We start from the raw sequence: 22,499 nt of genomic DNA, 5'->3' as shown, positions 1-22,499 counted from the left end.
TTATCCAGTATCCTCTATTTTCTTTGAATACCTTGTTTTCATTATCCTCTTTCAAATTTGTGTTCAGTACTCCATTCCTTCCTTCTCTGATTATTACATCCTATCAAGCAAATGTAGATGCCTATTATTAATGAAGAGACAACTATAGAAATTTATGAAAGAACATGGATAACAGTGTTCATTATACTTTGATGTTCACTTCTCATTGAGACATTTTGGTTGGGTTTGCTATGAAGTGTATTTCTTACAGATTAGAATGATATAAAATACACAGTTTCACAATATATTTTCCAAATAAATCTGTTACAATTCAGTACTTTTTGACTATTTGTCATGTTTTGTCAAGGGTTTTTTAAAATTACTAATATTCTTCCACATTGAATAAAAATCAATTATTGTCCTGAGAAAATTCACCCATGTATCTGGCACCCTTGACCACGATAGTGACTATTGCATGATTTATTGGCATTATGATACAAGCATTAGGTTGCATAATTATACAAGGATGGAAGCATACCCTTCTTATTCAATATAGTGACACTTGCCATACCCAAGTGATTATTACCATTATTGTTTTATAAGACAGTAGATAATAAGTAGATTGATAAATATAGATATATCATACTCTATAATTCTCTGAAATATGTTTGATTAAATATTTTGTATGTATGTTAAGGGTATGAATACAGCACTGAAATGATAAGCTCATGATTTTGCTTACCAGTCAGGACTGCTCCCATGGTCCCCACTTCATTCTTCACAGGGCATTGCTTGAGCTTAATCTCCATCTTCCTCTCACCCTTGTGCAAGTCACCACCTGCCCTGAACTACTGCAGAAACATCATTACCTTCTCTACTAACCCCCTTTTGCTCACTTTACCATTAAACAAGCACATCACTTCCATGTTTAAAACATTCCATAGGTTCTTGCTATTCTTAGAAATCCCAAATCGTCACCATACCCTGCATGGTCTTGCCCATTATGCCCATTTCATCTCTTGGAAATTTCATCCCACTCCCTTTTGCTCCACCTGCTCAAGTTCTTTCCCAAAGACGCTGAGGTAATTCCCACTGTGGAAAATTCCCTCATGCTGCTCTGATGCCTCAGAGGCATTTTCTTTGTCTACATGCAGGAGGCCCTTATCAACTTTCTTTCTTTCTTTTTAACTTTCGTATGTTGGTCTCCTCCTCAGGACCTTAGCAGTTAAGCTCCCAGGACCTGAGCTGTCATAGCCTCTTCTGCTTCTCCATAGTAGCCGTTCTCACAGTCATTCAAAACGTTGCGGTATCATTGGTAGTTTATTGGCAATTCTTTCCTCCCAGTTATAAGTTCCAAAGGGACAAGAACCTTACTTGTCATTTCAAGGAAAGTTTTCAGTTATTATTCATCAAATGAAAAAAGAAATGTAAATATAAATGATAAGAAAAATGTTTTTAAAGTGTGTTTAGATATTGATAAGTAAACAAAATTATCTGCCTCATATTTATGAATTTTGCCATAGCTAGGAAGTTTAACCGGGGCAAAATCTACAGGTCTTCGTGAGCAGTTCATGAAAACTTTCACAGAATGGGAAACCATTGAAAATGGGAAGTGCTTTTAAACAAGCATGTGATAGCCATTATATAAGATAGAAAAAAAGAGGTTAGTAAATATTTCAATTTCTATTAAAACACAATTGAAATTAAATATATATTTATCCTGACCCTTAATTTCGTGAGTTCAAATGTCTTTTTAAGGGTTTGTGTTTAAAACAAACAAGAAACAGAATTTTCCTCCTGTGTCAAAAAATTTATTACAGTAGTCCTAAGGAGTATGAACTTATAACTTGAAATAGTAATCTATATTAAGATAAACTGCTGCTGCTGCTAAATCGCTTCAGTCGTATCCAACTCTGTGCGACCCCATAGACGGCAGCCCACCAGGCTCCCCCGTCCCTGGGATTCTCCAGGCAAGAACACTGGAGTGGGTTGCCATTTCCTTTTCCAGTTCATGAAAGTGAAAAGTGAAAGTGAAGTCGCTTAGTCGGGTCCGACTCTTAGCGACCCCGTGGACTGCAGCCTACCAGGCTCCTCCGTCCATGGGATTTTCCAGGCAAGAGTAATGGAGTGGGGTGCCACTGCCTTCTCCATAAGATAAACTACATTTATTTAAATGTTTTTTAGAAATGTGCATTTGTTCTCTCAAAGTCACGAGCTATATTTGTCATGAGTAATTAATTTTATACAACAATCAGATGATAACTAATTTACTCTGGTCTCACTGACTTAGCTCTGATCAACCCAATACACATACTATACAGATTCTCTCCAAGTTGGGAACGTTGCAGAAGGTACGCTTTTAACTTGATAATATGACTTTTCAAATAAAATGCAGAGACTCTACTTTGTTAGCTTGAAGACACAATGCAGAATGTCAGTTTGTTAGGATTTTGTACCACCTGATTCTGTTTCTTTTCCTTATGTGTTCATATCACTGTTTTCTAGTTAAAACAAGGGAAATATGTAAAGTGTAAAAAGTACTAATATGGTTCCTACTTGCGTGACCCCTGTCCCCTTGTGGATAATCAGGTCTGTGTTTTGTACCAATGGATCTTCTTAGGATTGGAATTATGACATCTATAGTAACAGATTCCCCACAGGGGGTTCAATGGTTCTGAAACTAAATTTAGCTTCTCATTTCCTGTCTTGATTCTGACACAGCCATTCCCATAAAGGCTTCAATAATTAAGCAGAAACAGATGCAGATCTCAATAGTATTTGCTTTGAAAAATATGTTATTTGAATGCAGTGGAAATTTCATCTCCCATTAAACACTCTAAAACTCTTAAATGCTGCTTCTCAGTATGGAGCATGGCTTCCAATGGAACATTTCCATATCCCATCCCCAGAACAAATCAACATATTAAATGTAGACATATTGATTTTGCTACAACAAAGAATGGTTATCGATAGGAACAATTGCTAATTTGGTCAACAGGATGAAAGCTAGCAATTCAGAAGGTCTGAGATTGATTCTTACACATGAAAAAAAGAAAAAGATCTTGTAAGGTTATGGGTCAGTCCATTATTTTACATTAAAAAGATTTACTGAGTAATTATTGAATGTGACTTGGGATTGTTACAGCCAAGCTGTTTTTCGGAGTTCTATGGCAGAAATTATGACCAGCCACTTCTGAAAAGTGGTCTGAATTCTGCTAGGATTAGTGGGAGAGAGGTGGCCATCAGTTCTGTGAATCAAAGGATCACTTTTACCTTTGCACATTAGAGACAGACTTTAGAAATTATCTCCGCAGTGATGGTTCTCTGGACCTCTCTTTCATGATCTATATGCCACAAACTTCTTGATTTGCAGTCTGGGCTCCTTATATGGACATGGAGCATAAATATTATTGATGATTATGCTTCTGTTCTACACACCAGTCTTGAATATTTTTCACATATACCTAACAAAACCCTGCTATAACTGACTTTCTTCTGGTAAACTACTGGTTAAGAAAACATGGTTAACCATATTGTCAATAATACCTCAAGACTAAAAAATGAAGAATTCTCTCTTTTGTTAAAATATCCCAGAGCTTGAAAGTCCTGCCTTAATAGACTGGGATACTATTTTAATATTGTTTAGTCTTAATTCAAATCATTCTTTATCAATCATAAGTCTATAAGCTTTTAATATATTTTATATACAGCATATCATATTATTTGCATTTATAGTAAATATTAATTTTTAGTTTCCACTTGTCTATTATTTTATTAGTCTGAATTTTAAGGATGGTGGGATTAAGGATAGTAGGTGCATTTATTTTTTATATCCATTCATTTATTTAACTCTTAAAAGCATACTGAATACTATTATATACCTGGTAACACACTAGGTATTATGACAACAAAGCTAAATAACATATACCCTCTCCCTCACTCTAAATACCTGTGCATGATTATTGCTGACGTATAATTGATTTTCAACCTATACATATTTAGTTGAATTAAAATGCATTTAAATCTTGATTTTCTTAGATGTACCTATGAAACGTGAATTTGAATATGACATTGAATTTGAATCTGAAGTTGAAGAGGATAGTTTGGAATCCTGCGTGGCTATATATTTGATCAAAAAATCTTATAATGCCAAGAATGAACAGATAGCATTGGTCTTCAATCTGATATTTACACCAAAGAAACCAGCAAGGTAAACCTGCTTTTACAAACCCTAATTTCTTTAAACAATATTATTACTCTTTTAAACTAAATAATGTGGTCTTTTTCTTTCCATCTTTCTATTTGTCAGTTGCATTACTTCTTTGATGCCATTTAGGTAAATAGATTATTTCTAGCTATCCAGCTGTGAAAAGTATTCTGATGAAAAAGAACAGTCCAAATTATTATAAATCTGAGATATCCTTCAGGAATTGTGACCTCCCCAAGGTCATTAGGATATGCTATTAGCAAAACAGGGCTGTCTACTTGGAAAAAATTTTTTAATTGCAGACTTGGCGCTATACATTGGCAACATGGTATTTCTCCATACTGCTTCTCAGAACCAGTTCAAATGTTGCAAATGCTGAGTGCCCTCCTTTGCAATTGCTGTCATTACCGTTTTACCATTCAAAACCATAGCATTGTACTAAAGGTAAAGTATAAGAGGGTCGCACTAGAGTCTGTGAGAATAGTAAGCTTTGAATATCTGTCCTTTGGAAAACCTCGTCCAGTGTCTTTATATTTACTTTTTATGCAACTGATACTTAGCACCTACACATGCTGTATTCTAGGTCACATCTGAAACAGGATTTTATGTCTTGATGCAAAGACACTGATTAGAACTGCAAATAAGCACAAAATACTGCCTGACCATGAAAAAACAATTGACAGTATTACTTGTGCTTTTAACCATTCCTATAATTTAACTATGCATTCAGTGTACCCATGTGTGTATTTAAAGTGGCTTTGAGAATGTAATCTAATAACTAAAAGATAGCAGGGAATCAGTGATAAAATCAGATTGTAAGAAGAAAGTACTCATTAAACATTATTTTCATAGTTTTCTATGGGCTTTTTTAAAATTTTCATAGTTTTCTATGGGATTCCTTGGTGGCTCAGTGGTAAAGAATCTGCCTGCCAGTGCAAGAGGCACTGGTTTGATCCCTGCATCAGGAAGATCTCCTGGAGAAGGAAATGGCAACCTTCTCTAGTATTCTTGCCTGGAGAATTCCATGGTCAGAGGAGCCTGGTGGGCTGCAGTCCATGGAATCACAAAGAGTCGGATACAACTTAGCGACTAAACATTTATTTGTTAGTATTTTTTCACATTTAGTTTAGTATGATGTTGATTCAGTGACAGGTAAATTACCAGCAAAAACACTGAAACAAGTATACTATCAAGGATGAAACAGATCACCAGCCCAGGTTGGATGCATGAGACAAGTGCTCAGGGCTGGTGCACTGGGAAGACCCAGAGGGATGGGATGGGGAGGGAGGCGGGAGAGGGCATTGGGATGGGGAATACATGTAAATCCATGGCTGATTCATGTCAATGTATGGCAAAAACCACTACAATATTGTAAAGAAATTAGCCTCCAACTAATAAAAATAAATGGGAAAAAAAAAAAAAACCAGAAGGGGAAAATGTTATCATTAGTGAGTATGAACAGAACCAATGTGAATTTATATTTGTTCCACATTTGGTGGGTTTAGAGCTTCTTGGTGAATATTTGAGAAACTGATTTAGGACAACTTATATTCATGATTTATAAATTTGTGTGAGTGTCTTGTGGTGTTCTCATGTAATTTAATAATTCTATTTTATGCACACATACTCATTTGTTTTTGTCATTCCTTCTTCCATATGTATTTGGGATGGTTTACTACAAGACATACCATTAAATGATAAAAAAACAAAAATAAATAAAACCAATAGCTTTAAATTTTGAAAAAAGAACAAGAAAATAATTATACCCAAATCATACTTTACCTAGATAATCTAAATAAGCATCAAATTTAATTCTTCTCTTCCTGATTGACAAGGTAAAAAAAAAGACAACAAAATTTTCATGGGTTTGTTAAGGAAAATATAACACTGTTGAACAACAGTAAAAACAAGGTAATTTTTCATGTTTATCCTTTCATAGACTAGTGCTGAAATAATAAGAGTAATGGTCAGAGCCTTAAATGTGTTTTTATAAAAAATAAAATATAGTAAAAACAAGACAAGAAAAAAAATTTAAAAAAAAAACAAGAATATTATTCCTTAAGACCTTGACGTTTTTTTTTTCTTTACTTTTTCAATTTTTTTGGAGTATAGTTGATTTAAAATGTTGTGTTACTTTCTCCTGTGCAGCAAAGTGAATCAATTATATATACATATATCCACTATTTTTTAGGGCTTCCCTGGTAGCTCAGTCAGTAAAGGATCTGCCTATAATGCAGGAGACTAGGGTTTGATCCCTGGGTTGAGAAGATCCCCTGGAGAAGAAAATAGCAACCCACTCCAGTATTCTTGTCTGGAAAATCCCATGGACTGTAGCCTGCCAGGCTCCTCTGTCCATGGGATCACAAGAGTCAGACATGACTGAGCAACTAAACCACTACAACCACTCATTTTTAGATAAAAATCAAGGGTCTAATACTAAAACTTAAAGAGATTAGCAGTTGATATTGTCATGAATCAGTCTGATGATTATAAGTTAACACAAGTCTGAACTTTTTTTAATAGAGAAATTACAGATGTCATTTGTCTTAAGGAATGTTTAGAAATAATAATCATATCAGCTCAACATTTTCCTGGAACTTTTTATCTGCTCAAGAGATGAACAGAATGAGAACCCAAAGTTCTCTTTCATAGGATTTGAGACAGACAATTTGACATAGGGAATACCATATATGTACATTGTTAGGAACCCACAGTATTGACTATAAAATGATTCACTGTGCCATCCTTGTAACTGAGTGGTCTTCCTCACTGTGGGCCAAAAAGGTTGACTCAGTGGCTTCCTACGTGCTCAGAGAATTGGCTGATGAATGAAATCACTCAGTGTTGTCATTTGGCATGTTTACTCATTTATTTAAAAATTGTTTAGCATCTTCAAAAGAGACAAAATTCCTGCACTTTTAGAATATTTAGTCTAGTGAGAGTGAGAAATAAAAGAGAATTAAGTACATAGGAAATAAGAACATTTCAGATTGTCCTGATAAGGAAATAAGTAAAGGGAAATACAGACCTAGGAAGGATATACACTAGGTAAGGTAGACAGGCTTCCAGGAAGAGGTGATGTCTGAAGAAAGACCTCACAGATGAGAAGAGCTTGGAAGAGTATTTGCTGCTGCTGCTGCTGCTAAGTCACTTCAGTCGTGTCCAACTCTGTGCGACCCCATGGACTACAGCCCACCAGGCTCCTCCGTCCATGGGATTTTCCAGGCAAGAGTACTGGAGTGGGTTGCCATTGCCTTCTCCGGGAAGGGTATTTGAGACAGAAGCATTAGTCGCTCAGTCATGTCTGACTCTTTGCAACCCCATGGACTGTAGCCAGGCTCCTCTGTACGTGGAATTCTCCAAGCAAGAATACTAGATTCATATCAATGTATGACAAAACCCACTGGAAAAAAATAATAATAATAATAAAAAAAAAATTAAAAAAAAAAAAAAAAGAATACTAGAGTGGTAGCCATTCCCTTGCTCCAGGGCATCTTCCTGACCCAGGGATCAAACCCAGGTCTCCTACATTGCTAGCAGATTCTTTAGCGTCTGAGCCACCAGGGCAGCCATTTGAGATAGAGGCAGTAATAAATGCCAGAGTAGTAGGACAGGAAATATTTGGCATGAACAATGAGTTATAAGGAGGTCAGTGTTTCTCTAACAGAGTAAGCAAAGGAGAAAGTAACCAACTGGAGGAGAGTTTGGCCAGGATCTGATCACAGAAGATCATGAGGCTATGAATTTATCTTTTATGCTGAAAGCAATTGGAAATGACCAAAGGGTAAATATTTTAGAGACTGATTTATGACAACTTGTGTATGTGATTCATAAAATTCTATAAGCATTGTATGATAATCTGACATAGTTTAGCAATTCTCTTTTGTGTATAATTGTACATCCTCATTTACTTCTGTGATTATTTATTCCACATGAATTTGAAGTGGTTAAAATGTAGTTAAATAAGAAAAACTAAAATAAACCAACAGCTCAAAGTTGTGCAGTGGCAAGAATAGGAGCGGGTAGACCAGCTATTGAAATAGTGCTCTTTAAATAGTGCTAATAGGGGAATATAGTTTCATTCACTAAGACAGGAGAGTGTGAGAGAGGTGTAGCTTTAGGTTTTATATTTTGGACATAAATTTAAGATGATATATCCATTATCATGGGCTTCATTACGTTGAATAATATTTCACTGTTTCAGTGTAATACAACTTTATTATTGTTGGTTAGTCGCTCAGTCATGTCTGACTCTGCAACCCCGTTGACTGCAGCACGCCAGTCTTCCCTGTCCTTCACCATCTCCCGGAGTTTGCTCAAACTTACGTCCATTGAATTGGTGATGCCATCCAACTACCTTGTCCTCTTTCGTCCCCTTTTCCTCCTGCCTTCAATCTTTCCCAGCATCAGAGACTTTTCCAGTGAGTCGGCTATTTACATCAGGTGACCAAAATACTGGAGCTTCAGCTTCAACATCAGTTCTTCCAGTGAGTATTCAGGGTTGATTTCCTTTAGGATGGACTGATTTGATCTCCTTGCAGTCTAAGGGACTCTCAAGAGTCTTCTCCAGCACCACAGTTCCAAGGCATCAATTCTTTGACGCTCTGCCATCTTTACAGTCCAGCTCTCACAACCGTTATGTGACCATTGGGAAGACTATAGCCTTAACTATACATACTTTGTTGGTAGAGTGATGTCTCTGCTTTTCAACACACTATCTAGGTTTGTCATAGCTTTTCTGCCAAGAAGCAATCGTCTTCTGATTTCATGGCTGTAGTCACCCTCTGCAGTGATCTTAGAACCCAAGAAGAGGAAATCTGTTTCCACTTTTTCCCCTTCTATTTGCCATGAAGTAATGGAGCTGGATGCCATGATCTTAGTGTTTTTTTTTTAATATTTAGTTTTAAATTGACTTTTTCACTTTTCTCATTCACCCTCATCAAGAGGTTCTTTAGTTCCTCTTCACTTCTGCCATTAGAGTGGTATCATTCGCATATCTGAGGTTGTTCATGTTTCTCCCACCTATCTTGTTTCCAGCCTAGCATTTCTCATAATGTGCTCAGCGTATAAGTTAAATAAACAGAATGACAACAGACAGCCCTATTGTACTCCTTTATCAATCCTGAACCAATCAGTTATTCCATACAGGGTTCTAACTGTTGCTTCTTGACCTCCATACAGGTTTCTCAGGAGACAGGTAAGATGGTCTGGTTTTCCCATCTCTTTAAGTGTTTTCCAGTTTGTTAATGATCCACACAGTCAAAGGCTTTAGCATAGTTGATGAAACAGAGGTAGATGGTTTTCTGGAATTCCCTTGCTTTCTCTGTGATCCAGCGAATGTTGGCAATTTGATCTCTGGTTCCTGTGCCTTTTCTAAACCCTGCTTGAATGTCTGGAAGTTTGTTCACATAATGCTGAAGCCTAGCATGCAAGATTTTAAGTATGACCTTACTAGCATGGGAGATGAGTACAGTTGTCCAGTGGTTTAAGCATTCTTTAGTATGACCCTTCTTGGGAATTGGGATGAGGATTGACCTTTTCCAGTCCTGAAGCCACTACTGGGTCTTTCAGAATTGCTGACATACTGAGTGCACCACTTTGATAGCCTCATTTTTTAAAGTTTTGAATAGCTCTACTGGAGTTGCATTGCATCCACAAACTTGACTGACAGCAGAGCTTCCTAAGACCCACTTGACTTCACACTCCAGAATGTCTGGCTCTGGGTGACTTACCACACCTTCGTGGCTATCTAGTTCATTGAGATCTTTTTTGTGCAGTTCTTCCATGTTTTCTTTCCATTTCTTCTTGATCTCTTCTGCTTCTGTTAGGTCTCTACTGTTTTTGTCCATTGTTGTGCACATCTTTGGAAGAAGTGTTCCCTTGATATTTCCAATTTTCCTGAAGAGATCTCTAGTCTTTCCCCTGCTGTTGTTTTCCTCTATTTTTGTGCATTGTTCATCAAAGAAGTCCTTCTTATCTTTCCTTGCTGTGATTTGGAACTCTGCTTTTAGTTGGGTGTACCTTTCCCTTTCTCCCTTGCTTTTTACTTCTCTTCTTTCTTCAGCCTCCTCAGATAGCCACCTTGCCTTCTTGCTTTTCTTTTTCTTTGGGATGGTTTTGCTTCCTCCTGTATAGTATTACAGACCTCCACCCATTGTTCTTCAGCCACACTGTTCACTAAATCTAATGCCTTCAATCTATTTGTCACTCTACTGCATATTCATAGGGGATTTGAAGTTTTACCTGGCTGGCCTAGTGGTTTTCCCTGCTTTCTTTAGCTTAAGCCTGAATTTTGCTATGAGAAGCTGATTATCTGAGCCACAGTCAGCTCCAGGTTTTGTTTTTGCTGACTGTATACAGCTTCTCCATCTTTGGCTACAAAGAATATAATCGGTTTGATTTAGATATTGACCATTTGGTGATGTCTATGTGTAAAGTTGCCTCTTGTGTTGTTGAAAAAAGGTATTTGCTCTGACCAGTGGATTCTCTTGGCAGAATTCAGTTAGCCTTTGCCCTGCTTCATTTTGAACTCCAAGGCCAAATTTGCCTGTTACTCCAGGTATCAAACTGTCATTTATGAGATTGCACCCAAGTACTGCATTTTGGACTCTTTTGTTGTTTATGAGGGCTACTCCATTTTATTGTTACTAGCACTGTATTGAAGGGATATTTTTTAAATTTTGGTACCAGTTTTTTTATAGTATAAGTAATGCAGCATTGAACATCCTTATACACATTGCTTCTTGAAATCTTTGAAGTATATCTGAGGGAAATTACTAATAGTGAATTAACTGGTTTAGTGTCTGCACCTTTCAAATTTGATAATATATTATCTAACTGTTCCCCAAATTGTTGAATAATTTCACAGTCCAATTTAAAGAGGCTAAGAGTTCCCAGAACTGTTCTGAAAGATTTATGTAAGAAGATTGTGATTTCTTGGTCCCTTCTGACATATGATATGGCTTGCAACTACTGAGCTATGTGTTTGAGCTATTTCCACCCGATGCAAGCAAACACATGAGTAACTATTCTTCACCGTCAGCTACTGACCTATGTCTCCACTCTTCTTCAGAGCCAACTGCTTAGAAGGCTATATTTACTGTCTTCATTAATTCAATTGCCATTCAATTACATGTTATTGTAAAGTGTTTGTGATATTTATCAGTTGCAATTTAATTTTTTAAAGCTTCAGTTTAAGTCAGTTTTGGAGGCTTTGTAAGTTTTCACAGAAAATCTAATTTTTCTGTGTGAAGCAAGAGTTCAAAGAACTTTTTCATGATGTTTCAGTTTGAACAGAAAATCCCCTTATGGAATACCTTTTAGTGTAACACTTGGGTCCATTTGTCAACCTCTCCTCAGATTATTAAGTAATATGATATTCTATGCTGGGTACAGAAAATTTGCAGAGTGAATTCTACATATGTTACTAATTCTTAGTAAATAACTAGAGAGTAAATAAGATACCCTATGAAATAATTACCTCAAAGGGAGGATAATAATAGGGACTCTGACCTACAGAATGATTCCTGAGATATAAACAGCCCATCCACATCTTTTCCATCTACATTTTTTTAAAGAATTAAAAGTTTCCGTTTTTTTTTACTGAAACCACAGGTTTACTTACATTTTCGCCTTAGACGTTGATCTGCTATACTATATTCCCTTTGCTTGTTTTCCTGCAATATCCTTTATAAATCTCTTTTTCTATTCAAGGTCTCAAGCTACACTCAAAGTAGAGTGCATGACAGATGGGATCTGGACATTTCCCATGATGTTGATTGCTACTGAGCCTGATGTGGATGAGGTCATCAATATTGAAGGGGTTGGTTTATTTAAGGAATCTACTGTTAACGTCAGGCTGACAAGTCAGGCAAGGTAATACATCAAGCATATGTGTGTAACTGGTTTTGTGAATGTAATTTATGCTGAACTGGGAAACAGAATTTAACATGGAAAATTCTATTATGTCACTTTTTCTGGTTAAGTCTGAGAAATATTGCTTCTAGGAATCAAAGCTTCGTATATTTCATATTTGTTATTTAAAACTTGGAAACTAGAATCTACAAAGTGAATACCAAAGAACAATAAGAACAAGTAAATAGATATTGAAATTTAGAATAATATTTCTATTTGTTTTTCAAAGGGTGTTTTAACGTATTTTTTCAAAGATGGATGGGAGGTTTCTCAGTAAATTTTTTTTTTTTTTTTGAGAACTAAAATTATATGACATTTTTATTTTAGGCTGCAAAAACAAAAATGAGCAAACAAACAAACAACAAAAAACTTGAAATAGGCTTGTCAAATGATGTAAATTCATCCTTTCCAGGAAAGCAGAAGGTAGATCAGTGCAGGTTATCCTCAAGGCCACATACATCCTGCTTCACTGCTGCTTGCACTCTGCTGGGTTTTGATCCTTCTTTGGGTCATAGTCTGGATCATTTTCCTCATCTCCTTCTTCTTCCCCTTCCTCATCCGCTTCTTCACCTTCTTCATCATAATCATCGTCATCATCTTCAATAGCTTCTCCAGTGAAGTATAACACTGATCTTGGGATTATACACTCACGTAAAAAGTGACCAATTTCAAAGTCTGCAGCGAGGATAGCTTCAGAATCATCATCCAGATCTCCACTCTCAGGAACTTCAGGAGGGGCAAAAAAGTTAAAGAAAGAGTCATTAGAGACTGTCTTGGTCACAGTGCGAACTGTCCCAAGCCCCTTGTGTTTCTGCTTCTTCTTAATTGTTTTCAAAGTGACATTCTTTCCTTTTTTCCAATCTATCTGGCACCCTGTACAACCCATAATTTCTGGTCCATCAAAAGAAAAGGGATCAGAATCATCTGGTTCTGACCTCATCCTATATGTCTTTGTCAACACTTCATTTGTGAAATATTCATTGGGTTCAAAGTGAAATTCTAAGACAAAACTCATAGGTTGACCAGCATCTGAGAACTTCACTTTAATATCTTTCAAGTGCTTCAGAATAGGTTCATCATGTTCCTGAACCATATCACTGAGCAAGTCAACATTCTTAAAAACAGTCAACCAAAACTCAGGAATTCCCTTGGGATCTTCTTTTTCTTCATCCTTTTTCTCATCTTCAATCTTGGCCTTTTCTTTTAGCTCCTCCGAAATTTCATCTTCCTCATCTGGTTTCCATTCACATTCTTCTTCTGTAGGTTCATAAATGGCATTAATGATCTCAAATCACTTATCAAACAGAGGCTGATAAAGAACAGCATACCTTCTTTCAAGATCATGAACTTCCTCATAGAATTTGGCTTCTATCTGTGCACATTTAACTTGAAGGTTTTTAAGAGCATTCACTCGTCTTTTAACTACCCTAGGCAAGCCTTCAATGTATCCTGTTGGTGTTTCTACCAGACCATCAAGTCTTTCCTGAAGGGCTGCAAGAATCTGAGGATTTTGCATCATCTGAACAGTCAGCTGACGCGCTTTGATTTTTGTTTCTTCACCAGTCTCTTCTTCTTCTACTTCTTCAACATCATCCAAATCTTGATCAAGTTCAGACTGTTCTTTGTTGTCGATGTCTGCCATGTTGTACAAATGCCAAATATCGGTGGCGAGCGCGGGGAGCCGGGCGGTCCGAGCTGCGCAGGCAGTGACTCAGGGCAGCGGCGCCGTGAGCAGATGGCGCTGAAAAAGCTTCTCAGTAAATTTTAATGGTTTTGGGCTATTAAGTGATTTAACTAGGTAGAGGTGATTAGGTAAGCTACACAGAGATTCCATTTTCTGTTTTATTCTGCTTAGTCACAGCTATCTTTGTTATACTTGTGATAACATAAGCAGCATGGCAGTAATACTTTTACCTTTCTCAGATGTAAAAAATATTTTTACAGCTTTTTTTTGAGGTATAGCATACCATAAAATTCACCTATTGTCAGTGTACATTTCAATATTTTTTAAAAATGTGCAGAATTTGCAACCATAGCCACATTCTAGGTTTCAAACTCACCCTTCAGTTCAGTTCACTTCAGTCACTCAGTCATGTCCAGACTCTTTGCAACCCCTTGGACTGCAGCACGCCAGGCCTCCCTGTCCATTACCAACTCCCAGAGTTTACTCAAACTCATGCCCATTGAGTTGGTGATGCCACCCAACCATCGCATCCTCTGTCGTCCCCTTCTTCTCCCACCTTCAATCTTTTCCAGCATCAGGGTCTTTTCAAATGAGTCAGTTCTTTGCATCAGGTGGCCAAAGTATTGGAGTTTCAGCTTCAACTTCAGCCCTTCCAATGGATATTCAGGACTGATTTCTTTTAGGATGGACTGGTTGTAACTCCTTGCAGTCCAAGGGACTCTCAAGAGTCTTCTCCAACACCACGATTCAAAAGCATCAATTCTTTGGCACTCAACTTTCTTTATAGTCCAACTCTCACATCCATAGATGCCTACTGGAAAAACCATAGCCTTGACTAAATGGGCATTTGTTGGCAAAGTAATGTCTCTGCTTTTTAATATGCTTTCTAGGTTGATCATAACTTTTCTTCCAAGGGGGTAAGGGCCTTTTAATTTCATGGCTACAGTCAACATCTGCAGTGATTTTGGAGCCCAAAAAATTAAAGTCTGTCACAGTTTCCACTGCTTCCCCATCTATTTGCCATGAAATGATGGGACCAGATGCCATGATCTTAGTTTCCTGAATGTTGAGCTTTAAGCCAACTTTTTCACTCTCCTCTTTCACTTTCATCAAGAGGCTCTTTAGTTCTTCATTTTCTGCCATAAGGGTGGTGTCATCTGCATATCTGAGGTTATTGGTATTTCTCCCGGCAGTCTTGATTCCAGCTTGTGCTTCATCCAGCCTGGCATTTCGCATGATGTGCTCTGTATATAAGCTAAATCAGCAGGGTGACAATATACAGCCTTGATGTACTCCTTTTCCTATCTGGAACTAGTCTGTTGTTCCATGTCCAGTTGTAACTGTTGCTTCTTGACCTGCATACAGGTTTCTCAAGAAGCAGGTTAGGTGGTCTGGTATTCCCATCTCTTGAAGAATTTTCCACAGTTTGTTGTGATCCACACAGTCCAAGGCTTTGGCATAGTCAATAAAGCAGAAATATATGTGTTACTGGAACTCTCTTGCTTTTTTGATGATCCAGTGGATGTTGGGAATTTGATCTCTGGTTCCACTGCCTTTACTAAAACTAGCTTGAACATCTGGAAGTTCACGGTTCACATATGGTTGAAGCCTATCTTGGAGAGTTTTGAGCATTACTTTACTAGTGTGTGAGATGAGTGCAATTGTGCAGTAGTTTGAGCGTTCTTTGGCATTGCCTTTCTTAGGGATTGGAATGAACACTGACCTTTTCCAGTCCTGTGACCACTGCTGAGTTTTCCAAATTTGCTGGCATACTGAGTGCAGCACTTTAGCAGCAGCATCTTTTAGCATTTGAAATAGCTCAACTGGAATTCCATCACCTCCACTAGCTTTGTTCGTAGTGATGCTTCCTAAGGCCCACGTAACTTCACATTCCAGGATGTCTGGCTCTAGGTGAGTGATCACACCATCATGATTATCTGGTTCGTGAAGATCTCTCTTGTATAGTTCTTCTGTGTATTCTTGCTACCTCTTCTTAATATCTTCTGCTTCTGTTAGGTCCATACCATTTCTGTCCTTTGTTGAGCCCATCTTTGCATGAAATGTTCCCCTGGATCTCTAATTTTCTTGAAGAGATCTCTAGTCTTTCCCATTCTATTGCTTTCCTCTATTTCTTTACACTGATCACTGAGGAAGGCTTTCTTATCTCTCTTTGCTAGTCTTTGAAACTGTATTTACTTGGGTATATCTTTCCTTTTCTCCTTTGCTTTCTGCTTCTCTTCTTTTCACAGCTATTTGTAAGGCCTCCTCAGACAGCCATTTTGCTTTTTTGCATTTCTTTTTCTTGGGGATGGTCTTGATCCCTGTCTCCTGTAAATGTCACAAACCTCTGTCCATAGTTCATCAGGCACTCTGTCTATCAGAGCTAATCCCTTGAATCTATTTGTCACTTCCACTGTGTAGTCGTAAGGGATTTGATTTAGGTCATACCTGAATGGTCTAGTGGTTTTCCCTACTTTCTTCAGTTTAGGTCTGAATCTGGCAGTAAGGAGTTCATGATCAAAGAGCAAAGCAACTTAGTTGCTTCAGCACTGTCCAACTCTTTGTGACCCTATGGATTGTAGCCCACCAGGCTCCTCTGTCCATGGGATTCTCCAGGCAAGAATACTGGAGTGGGTTGCTATGCCCTCCTCCAGAGGATCTTCCCAACCCAAGGATTGAACCTGCATCTCTTATGTCTGCTGTATTGGCAGGTGGGTTCTTTACCACTAGTGCTTCCATCTCCCCCCAAATTTCCCTCAAACCCCTTTTCAGTCAACCTCTACTCCCACCCCTCATCTCTGGCAACCATTGATATGCTTTCTTTCTCTGTAACCTTGCCTTTTCTGGATATTTTATATAAATAGAATCATTCATTATGTACTGGATTTTTAAAATGGTTTTTATGCAGTTTTAGGTTTCCAAGAAAAGTGAGAGGAAGACACAGAGATTTCTCAACCACCCCCTCCCCTCACATATATGTAACCTCCCCCATTATCAACGTCACTCACATAAATGGTACATTTTTTTAATAAAGCTAAACCTACATTGACACATCATTACCATCCAAAGTTTGTAGTTTCCAATAAGACTAACTTTTGGTGTTGTACATCCTATGAGTTTGGTCAAAAGTATGATGATATATGGGCTTATCTGATGGCATAGTGGTAAAGAATCCACCTGCCAATGCAGGAGACTCAGGTTCAATCCCTGGGTCAGGAAGATCCCTTGGAGGAGGGCATGGCACCCCATTCCAGTATTCTTGCCCAGAAAATGTTATGGGCATAGAAGCCTGATGGGTTACAATTCGTGGGGTCTCAGTGAGTCGGACACGACTGAGTGGTGGAGCACACACGTGATATATATATATCATTATAGTATCATGCAGAGAATTGTCACTGCCCTAAAAATCCTCTTTGCTCTCCCTATTTATCTTTCTTACCCCATCCTTGGAAACCATGGATCTTTCTATTGTCTCCATAGCTTTTTGACATAGTCTTTTACAAAATGTCGTGTTATTGGAATCATATAGTATGCCAATTCAGTTCAGTTCAGTCACTCAGTCGTGTCTGACTCTTTGCAACTCCATGGATCACAGCACACCAGGCTTCCCTGTCCATCACCAACTCCAAGAGCTTGCTTAAACTCATGTCTATCGAGTTGGTGATGCCATCCAACCATCTTGTCCTCTGTTGTCCCCTTCTCCTCCTGCCTTCAATCTTTCTCAGCATCAGGGTCTTTTCCAGTAAGTCGGCTCTTCCCATCAGGTGGCCGAAGTATTGGAGTTTCAGCTTCAGTATCAGTCCTTCCAATGAATATTCAGGACTGATTGCCTTTAGGATTGACTGGTTTGATCCCCTAGTCCCTGGACTGAGACTCCAAGGGACTTGCAGTCTGAGAGTCTCAGACTAGCATATAGTATGTAGCCTTTTCAAATTGACTTCTTTTACTTATCAATATGCATTTGAGGTTCATCCATGTCTTTTTAAGCCTTGATAGCTCATTTCTTTTGAGCATTGAATAATATTCCACTATCTGGATGTATCAGTACATTCATCCGTTCACCTACTGAAGGACATCTTGATTGCTCCTGAGTTTTGGCAATTATGAATAAAGCTGGTATAAACATCTGAGTGAAGATTTTCTCATAGATGTACTTTTTCAGTTCTTTCAAGTAAATACCAAGGAGCATGATTGCTGGATCCTATGGTAAGGGTGGGCTTCCCTGAGAGCTCAGTTGTTAAAGAATCTGCCTGCAATGCAAGAGACCTGGGTTCAATCCCTGGGTTGGGAAGATCCCCTGGAGAAGGGAAGGGCTACCCACTTCATTATTCTGGCCTGGGGAATTCCATGGACTGTATAGTCCATGGGGTCACAAAGAGTATATTTGGTTTTATCAGAAATGACCAAACTGCCTTCCAAAGTAGCTGTACTATTTTGCATCCCCACCAGTAATAAATGAGAGTTCCTGTTGCTCCACATTCTTCCTGGCATTCAGTGGTATTGGTGTTCTTGATTTCAGCCATTCTAATGAAAGTATAGTGGTACCTCACTGTAGGTAGTTTTAGTTTGCATTTCCCTGATGACATATGCTGTGATGCATCTTTTCAAATGCTTACTTGCCATATGTATATCTTCTTTGGTAAGGTGTCCCAATAAGATATTTTGCCCATTTTTAATTGAGTTATTTGTTTTCTTCTTCTGAGTTTTTAGAGTTCTTTGTATATTTTGTATAAAAATTATTTATGTGTTATATCTTTTGCAAGTATGTTCCCCCAGTCTGTGCTTGTCTTCTAATTCTCTTGATATTGTTCTTCTTTTAATGAAGTCTAGCTTATTATTTCAGAGAAGGCAATGGCAACCCACTCCAGTATTCTTGCCTGGAAAATCCCATGAACTGAGGAGCTTGGTAGGCTGCAGTCCATGGGGTCGCTAAGAGTCCAACATGACTGAGCGACTTCACTTTCACTTTTCACTTTCATGCATTGGAGAAGGAAATGGCAACCCACTCCAGTGTTCTTGCCTGGAGAATCCCAGGGACGGGGGAGCCTAGTGGGCTGCCGTCTATGAGGTCGCACAGAGTCGGACACGACTGAAGTGACTTAGCAGCAGCAATAGCTTATTATTTATTTCATGGAGACTGTGTCTGCTATTATATCCAATAAGGCACCACCATACCCAGGTCATATAAGTTTTCTCTTACGTTATCTTCTTGGAGTTTTATAGTTTTTTGTTTTGTTTTGTTTTACATTTAGGTTTATGGTCCATTTGAAGTTAATATTTGTGAGACTTGTAAAGTATGTGTCTTGATTATTATATTTTTTGCATGTGGATGTTGTTATTCCAGCACCATTTCTTGAAAATACTATCTTTGTTCCATTGTATTGCCTTTGATCCTTCATCAAAGATCGGTTGACTATATTTATATGAGTTTCTTTCTGGGCTCTCTATTTTGATCTATTGATATGTGTGTCTATTCTTTAATAAATACCATATTATGTTAATAATGGTAACTTTATTGTAAGTCTTCATGTCAGGGAGTATTAGTACTCCAACTTGGTTCTTGTTCTTCGATACTGAGCTGGCTATTCTGAGTCTTTTGCGTCTCTATATAATTCATTTGTTGATATTCATAAGTTAACTTCCTGGGATTTGTTTGGGATTGCATAGAATCTACAGGTCAAATTGAGAAGGACTGCCATCTTGACAATATTGAATCTTCTTATTCATGAATATAACATATTTCCCCATTTATTTAGTTGTTACTTACTTTCATTCATCAGAGTTTTGTAGTTTTTCTCATATACATCATGTACATATTAGTAAATTTATACCTAAGTATTTCATTTTGAGAGATAATATAAATGATCTTAGTATTCAATTCCAAATTTCACTTGTTAATGTACAGAAAGCAATTGTATTTTGTATATTAATCTTATATCCTTCAACCTTGCTATAATTGCCTATCAGTTCCAGGGATTTTATTGTAGAGTCTTTGGTAATTTCTACATAGATGATCTATCAACTGCAAACAAAGACATATTTATGATGAGTGATGTTGAGCATCTTTTCATGTGTTTGTTAGCCATCTGTATGTCTTCTTTGGAGAAATGTCTGTTTAGTTCTTTGGCCCATTTTTTGATTGGGTCATCAGAGAAATGCAAATCAAAACCACAATGAGGTACCGTTACGCACCAGTCAGGATGGCTGCTATCCAAAAGTCTACAAGCAATAAATGCTGGAGAGGGTGTGGAGAAAAGGAAACCCTCTTACACTGTTGGTGGGAATGCAAACTAGTACAGCCGCTATGGAGAACAGTGTGGAGATTTCTTAAAAACCTGGAAATAGAACTGCCATATGACCCAGCAATCCCACTTCTGGGCATACACACTGAGGAAACCAGATCTGAAAGAGACACGTGCACCCCAATGTTCATCGCAGCACTGTTTATAATAGCCAGGACATGGAAGCAACCTAGATGCCCATCAGCAGACGAATGGATAAGGAAGCTGTGGTACATATACACCAGGGAATATTACTCAGCCATTAAAAAGAATTCATTTGAATCAGTTCTAATGAGATGGATGAAACTGCAGCCCATTATACAGAGTGAAGTAAGCCAGAAAGATAAAGAACATTACAGCATACTAACACATATATATGGAATTTAGAAAGATGGTAATGATAACCCTATATGCAAAACAGAAAAAGAGACACAGATGTACAGAACAGACTTTTGGACTCTGTGGGAGAAGGCGAGGGTGGGATGTTTCGAGAGAACAGCATCGAAACATGTATATAATCTATGGTGAAACAGGTCACCAGCCCAGGTGGGATGCATGAGACAAGTGCTCCGGCCTGGTGCACTGGGAAGACCCAGAGGGATCGGGTAGAGAGGGAGGTGGGAGCGGGGATCGGGATGGGGAATACATGTAAATCCATGGCTGATTCATGTCAATATATGTCAGCATTCTTTCTGATCCAACTCTCACATCCACACATGACTACTGGAAAAACCATAGCTTTGACTATGGAGACCTTTGTAGGCAAAGTGATGTCTCTTCTTTTTAAAGACAGTCTAGGTTTGCCATGGCTTTGCTTCCAAGGAGCAAGCTTCTTTTAATTCTATTGCTGCAGTCACCATCTGCAGTGATCTCAGAGCCCTAGAAAAGAAAGTCTATCAGCGTTTTTATTTTTTCCCCATCTATTTGCCTTGAAGTGATGGGACCAGATGCCATGGTGTTCGTTTTTTGAATATTGAGGTTTTTTTTTTTTTTCAAGATGTTATTTCTTTTTTCATTTATTTTTATTAGTTGGAGGCTAATTACTTTACAGTATTGTAGTGGTTTTTGCCATACATTGACATGAATCAGCCATGGCTTTAGAATATGGAGTTTTAAGCCAGCTTTTTCACTCTCCTCTTTCCCCTTCATCAAGAGGCTCTTTAGTTTCTCTTCACTTTCTGCCATCGGGGTGTTGTCTTCTGCATGTCTGAGGTTATTGATATTTCTCCTGGCAGTCTTGATTCCAGCTTGTGCTTCATCCATCCTGGCAATTTGCATGATTTACTCTGCATATAAGTTAAATAAGCAGGGTAACAGTATACACCTTGACATACTCCTTTCCTAATTTTGAACCGGTCCATTTTTCCAGGTCTGGTTCTAACTGTTGACCTGAATACAGGTTTCTCAAGAGACAAGTAAGGTGGTCTGGTATTCCCATCTCTTTCAGGATTTTCCAAGTTTGTTGTGATCCACACAGTCAAAGTGATAGTCAGTGAAGCAGAAGTATATGTTTTTCTGGAATTCCCTTGCTTTTTCCATGATCCAATGGATGTTGGTAATTTGATCTCTGATTCCTCTGCCTTTTCTAAATCCAGCTTGTACATCTGGAAGTTCTCATTTCACATACTGTTAAAGCCTAGCTTGAAGGATTTTGAGCGTTACCTTGCTAGCATGTGAAATGAGTTCAATTGTGTAATAGTCTGAATATTCTTTGGCATTGCCCTTCTTTGGATTGGAATGAAAACTAACCTTTTCCAGTCCTGTGGCCACTGCTGAGTCTTCCAAATTTGCTGGCATATTGAGTGTGACACTTTAACAGCATCATCTTTGAAATAGCTCAGCTGGAATTCCATCACCTCCACTAGCTGTGTTTATAGTAATGCTTCCTAAGGCTCAGTTGACTTCATACTCCTGGATATCTGGCTTTAGGTGAGTTGATCACACCATCGTGGTTATCTGGGTCATTAAGACCTTTTTGTACAGTTCTTTTGTGTATTCTTGCCACCTCTTCTTAACCTCTTCTGCTTCTGTTAGGTTCTTGCTACTTGAGTCTCTAGTCTTTCCCATTCTGTTGTTTTCCTCTATTTCTTTGCATTGTTCACTTAAGAAGGCTTTCTTATGTCTCCTTGCTATTCTTTGGAACTCTGCATTCAGATGGGTATATCTTTCCTTTTCTCCTTTGTTTTTTGCTTCTCTTCTTTTCCCAGCCATTTGTAAGGCCTCCTCAGACAATTTTTCCTTGTTGCATTTCTTTTTCTTGGGGAAGGTTTTGGTCACCACTTCCTGTACAATGTTATGAAACTCTGTCCATAGTTCTTCAGGCATTCTGTCTGTCAGATCTAATCCCTTGACTGTATTTGTCACTTCCACTGTATATCATATCAGATTTTATTTAGGTCATACCTGAATGGGCTAGTGGTTTTTCCTACTTTCT

At 38.1% G+C, this 22,499-nt stretch overlaps 1 protein-coding gene and 1 pseudogene across 1 annotated transcript in view; one reads left to right on the top strand and one right to left on the bottom strand.

Annotated features, from left to right (window-relative positions):
* LOC133052842 (cilia- and flagella-associated protein 47-like) overlaps positions 1-12,065 on the top strand; it is a 167,040-nt gene extending 154,975 nt beyond the window's left edge. The window contains exons 17-18 of the mRNA XM_061137675.1: positions 4,018-4,189; positions 11,900-12,065. Coding sequence (XP_060993658.1) covers positions 4,018-4,189; positions 11,900-12,065 — 338 coding nt within the window. The remainder of the gene's footprint in view (positions 1-4,017; positions 4,190-11,899) is intronic.
* Positions 12,066-12,400: 335 nt separating this feature from the next.
* On the bottom strand, positions 12,401-13,829 carry LOC133051729 (nucleosome assembly protein 1-like 1; annotated as a pseudogene).
* Positions 13,830-22,499: the final 8,670 nt, after the last annotated feature.

The sequence above is a fragment of the Dama dama genome, chromosome X (assembly GCF_033118175.1).
Source record: "Dama dama isolate Ldn47 chromosome X, ASM3311817v1, whole genome shotgun sequence".
Taxonomy (NCBI): Eukaryota; Metazoa; Chordata; class Mammalia; order Artiodactyla; family Cervidae; genus Dama; species Dama dama.
This window is presented reverse-complemented; position numbering and strand designations above follow the sequence as displayed.